Below are 9,730 nucleotides of genomic sequence, written 5' to 3'. Positions count from 1 at the left end.
GTATACATAAAAAGAAAATATTTATTCTTCAAGAAAACGGAGGCGATATTAAAAGAGGCTTGCCTTAATAATTTCTACTTCTACCTTGATGATGGACGGTGAAGGAAGAACCAAGTTCACACACAAGTACAAGTCAACACACTCACACGACTATTTACGTATACGAAAATCATGCAAAAACATTATAAAATAATCTCTTTATAACTTTAGATCCTTAAAAATGGAAAAGAAGCAAGGAAGCAATGTGAATATCAATTTAAAATTGTCAAAAATAATACATGTGGTACGTCAACATAGAAAAATCTTAAAGAAAAGCAGAAAATCCCAATTTAATTTTTCTTTAATATATATAAATACAGTTCATTAATTCATAGACATATTTGAGTCAGTTATAGGCTATTTATTGAAATTTCTGGGATGAGAATTGATGCCCCATAGTTTTTACTGTAGTTTCAGACCTTTATTTGATTTAAAGGACTTATATCGGCCCCGATATGGCCCGATTTAAATCAAACATCATTTTTTTTATTGTGACGATCATTTCGTATTTTTCAATTGCAATTTACATGGCTTCTAAAGGGTTGTGAAGAATAATTTGTTGATAGAAATTGAAGATAACCATTCTTTGGAGAGTACAAAAGACTCAAATTTTGAGACAAATCCTTCTAACCTGCTTTTGTATTGACGGCCTACACATTATTTTCCAAACCATGAAAATTATACATAGGAAAAAATATATTATGTTACGCCGGCAATAATACATTTTATTATCCTTCGACTTGGTTAAGTAACGTAGAACATGGATTTCCCCCTTCTTTACGCCCCTCATTCCCCCTCATCGCCCTCCTTTTCTTGAGAAATACAGTAGTATTATAAAGAAGGGGAAAAAGAAAAAATTCCGTTAGAGTCAGCGAGATGTTGTACAACTAGTCTATTGTACTGATGATGATGACGATGGAAGTGCGGCAGGTATAAGTACTGCATGCATGGATTGAGATTATCCTAGAATCAAGAGCAAATCCACATTGTTACCCATCCATTTTAAATATATACCACCATGCATGACATACTACTATTGTAGGTAGATGTCGCTGGTTTTCTTAGAATTAGTGATGTGCTGGCCATGAAAAGAGGTTTTATTATATGTATCATAAATTACAAACATCATTTAAAGAAAAAAAGGTATATCATTACAAAAGAAAATCCCATGAAACATGGAACCAATGAGGATAGAGATACATAACTCGTATTTTATTAGGGCTCCCATTGGTTACATTCTATAAGAGGGGAATATTGGGGGGAAATTTGAATTTCCTCAGGTCTCTCTTGCTAGCTTACCCATTGCCTATTCAAAAATATTATTCGACTTTCTTATTATAGGTAGGAACATAGATAGTTGTCGGCTTTATTGTGTTGTTAGGTACAAATTTATATATAAAGTAAAAACTATTTGATATAAAACTATAGTATCTTAAAAAAAAAGAAGATAAATGCATTATAACGTCTATAGAATAATAATAATGATATGTAAAAAAAAATAATTGTATAATGATTGTAAGTATGTTAATTAATTAGGGATACTAAGGCTATCTTCATGATCCGTGTTGGATGAGTTAATGGTATCTCTGTACTCACCCTGCATTCTCCACAGAGTAAAGGCATAAGAGAGATTCTCTCTCTTTGTCGTGACACTCTTGAGATCTTCGTTATCCTCAAGCTCCACACTCTCCTTAAGGATTTGCCAAAGGAAATTAATGTAGCAGGAGGCTAATTTCAAAGTCTGTATTTTGCTCAATTTGTCACATGGCCTCGTTGGAATGATTTGTCTTAGATTTTGAAAAGCAAGATTGAGACTCTGTGTCCGTTGTCGTTCTCTTACATTGGCTTGATTCCTTTGCATGAGGAGTTCATCGTGACTAATGGGCTTTCTTCGACCTTTTTTAGGATTCACGTTGTTATTATCTGTGCATGAAATACGTTTTCGCCGTCCGGGTTTGAGTGGATGATGGAGCGTGATTGGAGATGATGAAGAGGAATGAGATTCAATGCAATCATCTTCATGATGGAGTGAAGCTCCTCCTAAGAGTCGATCATAGTCTTCATGTCCATAGACGAGATCCATTGGTGAGCTGTAGTCAAGGAGGGGTATCACATCCGGAAGTGGAGATGATAGAGGATGAAAGCTGAGGAGGGAAAGGGGTTCTTCCGTAGTGTTGGAGGAGTTTACTTCTCCTCCAGGAGGCGAGGAAGACTTTCCTCCATCACGGATCTCTGATAACTCTGGCTCTAATTTGCATACAATCAGTTCATCTCTTAAAATCTCCGACATCTTCTTCCTCAACAGAGACTATATTTTTCTACTCTGTACATACAATGAATTGCTTCTCCTCCTTCAAGAAGTCTCTTCAGCGTTGTTGTTCCTGGAGAAATAGGGGAATTTTCTTGAAGAATGTTTTTTACTGGTCCAGGAGCGCACCCTCGGGGAATATTCACATACACACACATATACGTCTGTTTTGGAGTCATATATCTCCCAAGAGAAGAAGAAGAAGAAGATGTGATGTGACCTTAAGGAAAGAAAGGCAGGTCAGGCTTTTATCATCTTTTTTCTTTAGTTTCGCTAAAGACATTCCAACTACTCACTAGAAGTACATTTACAATATAATAACTAGGGGGGACCAAGGATAGTTGCAACAAAGGATGGTTGCAACTAATGTTGTCTCAGTCTTTATTTATACGGTCCAGTCCAATCTTAGGAACCATCCTATCAACCCTTGGGACAAGTCGTTTGATCCTTCAGACTCTCTGACTAAAAAAATAGATAAATAAAGTTGAGGAATGCCATCAAGGATCAAACTATATAAGCTTTTAGGAGTAATATGTAGGACTAAACTCGACAAGACTGATGTCTTCAGTTATAAATGAGGATTGATACAACACTAAAGTACAACAGTTCCCCTTTCTTTAGCATTCAAAAATCTACAGCAGATATTTATGGGGGAAAATCCATCATTTGTCTTCAAGTTTATCTGGATATTGGATAAGAACTGTTTTTTGAGGATTAAAAGTCATTTACTCCTTTAATACCAATGTCAGTTTTCCTGCATTGTTTTTCCTGAATCCCATACAATTTTGCACAATTACTTATTTCACAATCAGTGGATATAATTATATCAACATTCGTAGCTCACTCCAAGGGATACATTTGTGATATTGTAGGGGACAAATCCTTCAATTTTTTATTGCATTGTTTATCATATTCTAATATTTGAGGTCATTAATTGCATTTTTATTATATAGAATAATTCTTTAGAGTGAGCTGTTTCGATCTATAATACGGAATTGGCATCTATTATACGTGTAAATCGGAGTATATCTTAATCTATAACTATATATTTAAATGGAATAATTCAACATGATGAACAAGTTGTTTATTTATTAGTTTTTAATTTTAAATTTCACACTCAAATTCCGTATTTTTTAAGTGTTGCAACTCTCCCTTGTTCCGGGGCGAGTTGCAAATTTCATGACTTGCATTCAAATTCAAAAATGATTAACTAATATCATTAAATGGGAGACATGTGTGGAAATGAAGTGTTATCGTTTGGATCCAAATAACTAAGCCAAGAGCAAAGTATTGCAATTGTCCCTGGGCTTCCCTAAGGAGTATCTGAGGCAAGTAAGTCATTCCCCACTCCCTCGCATTTTTTTATTTTATTTTTTTTGTATGTGTTTTTTGAATTTTAAGAGGGGGGGGGGATTATTCGTTTGCAACAAGTCTTTTAAATGAAGGAAGGGGAACGATTAAATAATACACAAACCGAGTAAGGGATGCATAACGTCAAATCCATCATAATTTAGAAACAAAGAGGGAACCAGATTCCCCATCCTAAAAAACTATTTATAGAGCGTTTTTTTCCGTCACGTCAGCATTGTTAATGTTTGGGGGCCTGAACAACCAAGTCTTAACATGGATGAAAAACAATTTATTTTTTTTTCATCCATTTTAAAGAGAATAGTGAACTATTGCATATCAAAATTGCATTGTTTATCTTACGCGAAAATGTATTAAAAATATGTTATTACATCGTTATACAATCTTATTCGCATGTTATTCATAAAAATTAACTATTCTAAAAGAGGGAATTAGATATTTTTTTCTAATTATCCTACTTTTCTCGTTCCTACTCGATAAATGTAATCATTTTAAGGGATTCATTTTAAGGTAGATATTACTTTGATTATTTTCAAATATCAGTCTGTATCATTGGCATCAATTACCATTCAAAACATGAAACTATTTGGTGTTTTGAATAATTGAACAATAACATATTCATTTCTTACTTTAAAAAAAAAAATCAAATATGATTTTTTTTTTTAATACAATATCAAATAATAAAATTTCAAAAATCTACAACTATTCTAAAAAAGTTTAAAAAAAAAAAAAAAAAAAATCTTTGCTTTTGTAGAAAATTTTAAAATTTGAATTTTTTTTCTTCAAAAAATGTAATATTTGATCATTTAATAATACAATAATTTTTATTTTCTGTAAATAGCTTTGGATTCTTTAAATTCCTCTCCAAAAAATTGAATATTCTATTTTTTTTTTTCAAACAATGTTATATTAATAATTAAATTTTTAAAATTTTTTGAATTACTTTAGAATAATTGTAAATTTTTGAAATTTTAATATTTTATATTTAAAAAAAAAATAAAAGAATAAAAGAAAAACAAGATTTTTTTTTTTTTTTAAAGTAAGAAATGAATTTATTTTTTCAAAAAATTCAACATTTGAAATTTAAGTTTTGAAATTTTTTCACGAAATTTAAATTATTTGAGAAAAGCTATGGATTTTTGTATTTTTTTTACTAACAAATGAGGATTTTTGAATAGCACAATTACAAAAAAAAAAAATGTATAATTAAACATAATTCTGTGAATTTGCCTGATTTTATATAGCAACAACATCAAATTTAAGCCCCCAAGATGTGGCCTTTCATTCAACTATGATGCAATTTATGACGTCAGTCAAACGCTCTATAATAATCGTACAATTAAAATACAAATTTTTCTCCCTTTTCGATATTACAAAAAAAAAAGAAGAACAATAAGAGGGGGGGGGGAGATCAGAAACCGGAAACTACCAGTTTGTAGTTACTTCCGTATTCTATAAGTATTAAGAATGTGCTAATTATACGACTCCTTAATTAGATAGAAGCTGAGATACTATTTTGAATTCTTTATAATCATAATAAAAATAATCACATCAACTAATAATCATGATTTCACAGCTTCAAGAAAAACTCTGGCCTATCAATAAAGTGTCTTCACTGACACCGCTCATATTACTATAATGAAACAAGGCACAATTTTTGGGGACACACAAAAAATTGATTAAATTGGCAAAAAATATTGATTAAATTAAATCAAATGACATTATGAAAAAAAAGCTAAAGAAATCAATTTAATAATAAGTGATGCCTATCATAATTAATGGCATTTTAATTAAGTCAAAGTAATATGTACTAACCTAAGGGTATCTGCAGGTAGGCTGGAGGGGCTGTAGCCCCCCAAAAAAAAAAAAAGGAAATTTTGCTTTTTACTAGACAATTTAATATTAATACCATTTATTGAAAGTAATCATGAATCATTAAAAAATTTCTATGATAAATTTTGTATTTTTAATTATTTTTCAAAAAATCTTTAATTTAATTTTTGAAATGTTTTTCAAAAAAATTTGTGATTTTTTTTGCCCCAAAAATGAAAATATATGAAAAAATTAAAAAAAAAGTACTCTTTGAAATTATTTTGCAAAAAATTTACTTTTTTTTTAAAATAATAGTGAATTTTTGAAATTTGTTTCCACAAAATTTAATTTTGAATGAACAATTCAATGATGGATTTTGCATTTTTTTTTTGCAAAAACTTTAATATTTAAATATATATTTCAAAATATAATTTTTGAAATTTGGTCTTGAAGTTTAGTACATATTACTTTGATTGAATTAATAATTACTTTTGATTATTGGCATCAAGTATTATTTTAATTAAGAACTTCTGTCTTTTTTTATATATATATAGCTATTTGACGGAGTTTAATCCATATTTTTGAATATTTTATTTTTTGCAAATTTATTTTTAGAAAAGTATAATTTCCTAATTTTTTTTTTTTTTTTGCAAAAAATTCCAAGTAACCCCCCTTCAAAATAACAAAAAGAAAATCCTGCGGAAGCCCCTTTAAACATAACTAAAAATGGCTGGATTTGTACAATTACTATTAATTTTGGACGATAAAAGTATGATAATAAAATAAAATTAGCGATCGATTTGAAGCTAACTTGGTATCAAGATTATTTATGGTCACAATAAGAGACCATTCAATTGTAAGATCCCAAGGTCAGAGGCAAAAGTAGTGCAATACATAATCAACTATCACTTTAGTAAATATTATGATGAAAAGATGAAATTGGCTTCCTTGTTTAAGTATAATAAAAATGATAATAGAGGTTAATTAAAAAGTTTTGAACGTTTTTTTGCTATATGTCTTAAAGGAAAAGAAAAAGTGGAGCAGGCAGTCAAAAAAATTGCGTTGTTTATAGACCCAATACAGTATGGAATGCAACAGCAAATCCATAGCTCCAACAATTCCATTTTGGTAATATGAACGTCGAAAATGTGGATAAAATAATGGAAATCGTCGAGTTGGACCGGCATTTGAGCCCTTATTCTATACCTTAGGAACTGAATATTAGCCAGAAAACCGTATGGAACCATTTCAATCCGATAATTCTTACTATGACAATTTTATTCTCAAAATAAAGCGAGAAAACGCTCAGAATTTTTTACTTTCCCTATTAGTAAAAAAATCGAATTTAAGAGACATGGGCATAGGTGGAGGTTTGCCATGTATGGAGTGCCCATTTTATTTTCAATTGTAATAGTCCACATATCTGCAATATGGAAACAAGATCGTATAACGATGTAATAACATATGTTGCATACATTTTAGGGTTATTTCTACATTGAAGCTTGACAATAGAATATATATTTTTGATAGAGGGTAAAATTTAAGCCCTTTTATCGGTCGGTTCCATTTTGACATCCAATATTTTTTTAGTGTTAATAAAATGATGGGGTTGTTTGTTATCAAACTTGGTTCTTTAGTTCCCTAAAATGGCCGATATTTACAATGCTGTCCTCACCTGAAAACACTCTCCACAAAGGATCTAGAAAGATTTTCTTCCCCATAAAAAAATTAAATAAACGTTCTAAACTATAGGTACAATTCTTGGTCAAAGAAATATTGTGTTTTTTGTACATAAAAAACATAAATTGAGATTTTCTCCTTCCCTTTATTTTTGTACAAGATTGTTTTTATATTGATGCACCCCACATCTATGCTCTTCGAAAGAACTTGAAGTATGTAATTTTATTAAATACAAAGTAACTGTACAAAAAGGAAAAGAGAAAAAAATTCTAATAAGTAAAATAACAGATGACTTCTGGTTTATACTAAAACACTAATGTCTAATTTTTTTAAATATCACTTCTTCGTTTCCCTAGTTTTTTTTTCCTTCATTTTTTTAAACACTAAAATGACACTCGTATCATTTTTGATACCATTTCGACTTTGTTATAACGGGTGGATCATTGAACTCTGAACACATACTAATCCAATTATTAATGCAGGTTGTCTGATAGAAATTAATTCACATTAATTCGATATATTAAAGCATAAACAATTAGTTACTATACATAAAAAAATTGAGCTCTCTGGCTTATATAAAAGTCGAGAAAATGATACTTGAGCGTGATCGACGAATTTCCATTTGCACACTCCAAGCAGTTGAGCGTTTCCAGGACCACAGTCTACGGTGCCAACAAATCTTAAACGTTGTAGAGAAAGAAGAGCACTGTCAACAGGCCAAATTGGTGCCGCAGGAGTTAAAGAAAACAGCTGTGGCTAATTCCCTCAAGTCCATTAAAGCCCATACAAGAGATCTCGGGTTTCAACACCAGAAATGAAATAAATCCATCTCTTCTGTTACATGACTCTTTTGGTTTTTTGGAACTCCTTTTTGACACTTTTGGGCCCCATATGCCTATGCCCTGATGCCTACCCCCTTGACTACATCTTCTGGGTGTATGTCGAGGGGAAGGCTTACAGTGTCCGTTATCCAAACAGCGAGGCCCTCAAAGCCAATGTCACCCATGGCAGAGGACTACCATCTTCAGGGGGTGCCAGGCCTTCCGCCCCAACCTAGAAGCTCATAAAGGTAGCTACCCCAAGGACTAAAAGAGCTCGGACATACATCTATTTATGGTATTAATTTTGTCAAAATTATATTCTTCATTAATAAATAATATCTTGTTGCCGTTATACCCTATTTATTTTGTTGTCGGCTGTCGATCCCCTCATCTGACTTGATACATCATGGTGGCTGTTTCATAATTCATTCTTTTTGATAAATAAATAAATTAATAAGTATTTCTATATGCTCCGTTTCCTATAGGACAGGCATACAACTTCCTTTGGATCCCTCGTATGTATATTAGCCATTTTAATATTTCCATGAATAAATATTGGCTATCATATTAAAAATTTATAGCTTCACTTTTTATAAAATATTAATAGCAATATCATAAAGAAGTATCGAATTAAATACTATGTAGGATTTTAAAGTTGCAAAAATATGTGGTTTCAACATGACGTTTGCTCTTGTTACACAGGAAAAATTAGAATCAATTTATTTTAAAGCAAATCAAGTTATTATAAGGAATGTTTTAGTGGATTGGCCACCTCGATCGTGCTGATTGAACCCATTTATATTACTTTCTTTAGGGGCATATGTAGTAATTGGAAGAAAAGCCCCGAGAAAATATGAAACGCAAAATTCCTGCAATATCGATCAACTTATTGGAAAAAGTAGTTGAAAATTGAATTCAACAATTGGAAATCTGTAAACGTGCTCGCGGTAGTCAGGCTACATAAATTGATTTTCCTAGATAAATGTTTATGTTTATAATTTGTAATAAAAAATAAATTTGACAAAACCTTTAACCATTTGTGTTTTATTTAAAAACCAAAAAAATATAAGCGCTCTAAATGAAAAATTCTAATCCAACGTCACTTGCTACCTTTATTGTATCACACAAACTTTCATCTGAAAAGAAATTAAAAAAAAGAGGTCCCACAATCAGTAAGTAGTTAGCCAATCCTTCCTAACAATAGAACTATTGTTCAATGATATTGAAAAGTATTCCCCCTGCTTAACAAGAGCTAATTCTAATTCAACCCATCCAAAATATTTATGTAGATAAAAATTCGACCCATGACAAAAGACTAAATAATTTTGCATCAAATTTCTATAAATATAATTGAAATTTGAATGACATCCAGATCAGGGGCGTGTGCAAAGAGGGGCTGAAGCCCCCCTTTTCTAAAAAATTATTATATTAAATAATTTCCCTGAAAAATATTATATTTATTTTGTTTTCCAAAAAATTAAATGAATGAAATTTATTCTTACAGTTTGTTTTTCCAAAAAATTTAAATTTTTAATTTTTTTTCCAAAAAAATTCCAAAACAAAACCCCCTCAAAATATAATTCTGAGGATTCTCTGCGGATTCAAGGTTGTAAATAGTACAAAGCAACGCCTTTTTCAAACAAGTTTCCATTACACTTCAAACAACTATTTAATTATCCTCAAATAAAAATGATACAAGGAT

General features: G+C 30.8%; 1 protein-coding gene across 1 annotated transcript; it reads right to left on the bottom strand.

Moving 5' to 3' along the window:
- Positions 1-1,118: 1,118 nt before the first annotated feature.
- LOC121123906 (uncharacterized) lies at positions 1,119-2,491 on the bottom strand. Its single transcript, XM_040718966.2, has one exon. It carries the CDS (start codon positions 2,327-2,329, stop codon positions 1,568-1,570), a length of 762 nt encoding a protein of 253 aa, XP_040574900.1. The 5' UTR covers positions 2,330-2,491; the 3' UTR covers positions 1,119-1,567.
- Positions 2,492-9,730: the final 7,239 nt, after the last annotated feature.

The sequence above is a fragment of the Lepeophtheirus salmonis genome, chromosome 9, assembly GCF_016086655.4.
Source record: "Lepeophtheirus salmonis chromosome 9, UVic_Lsal_1.4, whole genome shotgun sequence".
NCBI lineage: Eukaryota > Metazoa > Arthropoda > Copepoda > Siphonostomatoida > Caligidae > Lepeophtheirus > Lepeophtheirus salmonis.
The sequence above is the reverse complement of the archived record's forward strand: the minus strand, read 5'-3'. Positions and strand labels throughout refer to the sequence as shown.

What these genes read in the sequence shown, in the direction of transcription:
- LOC121123906 (XM_040718966.2), bottom strand. Translation starts at nt 2,329, where the DNA reads ATGTCGGAGATTTTAAGAGATGAACTGATTGTATGCAAATTAGAGCCA.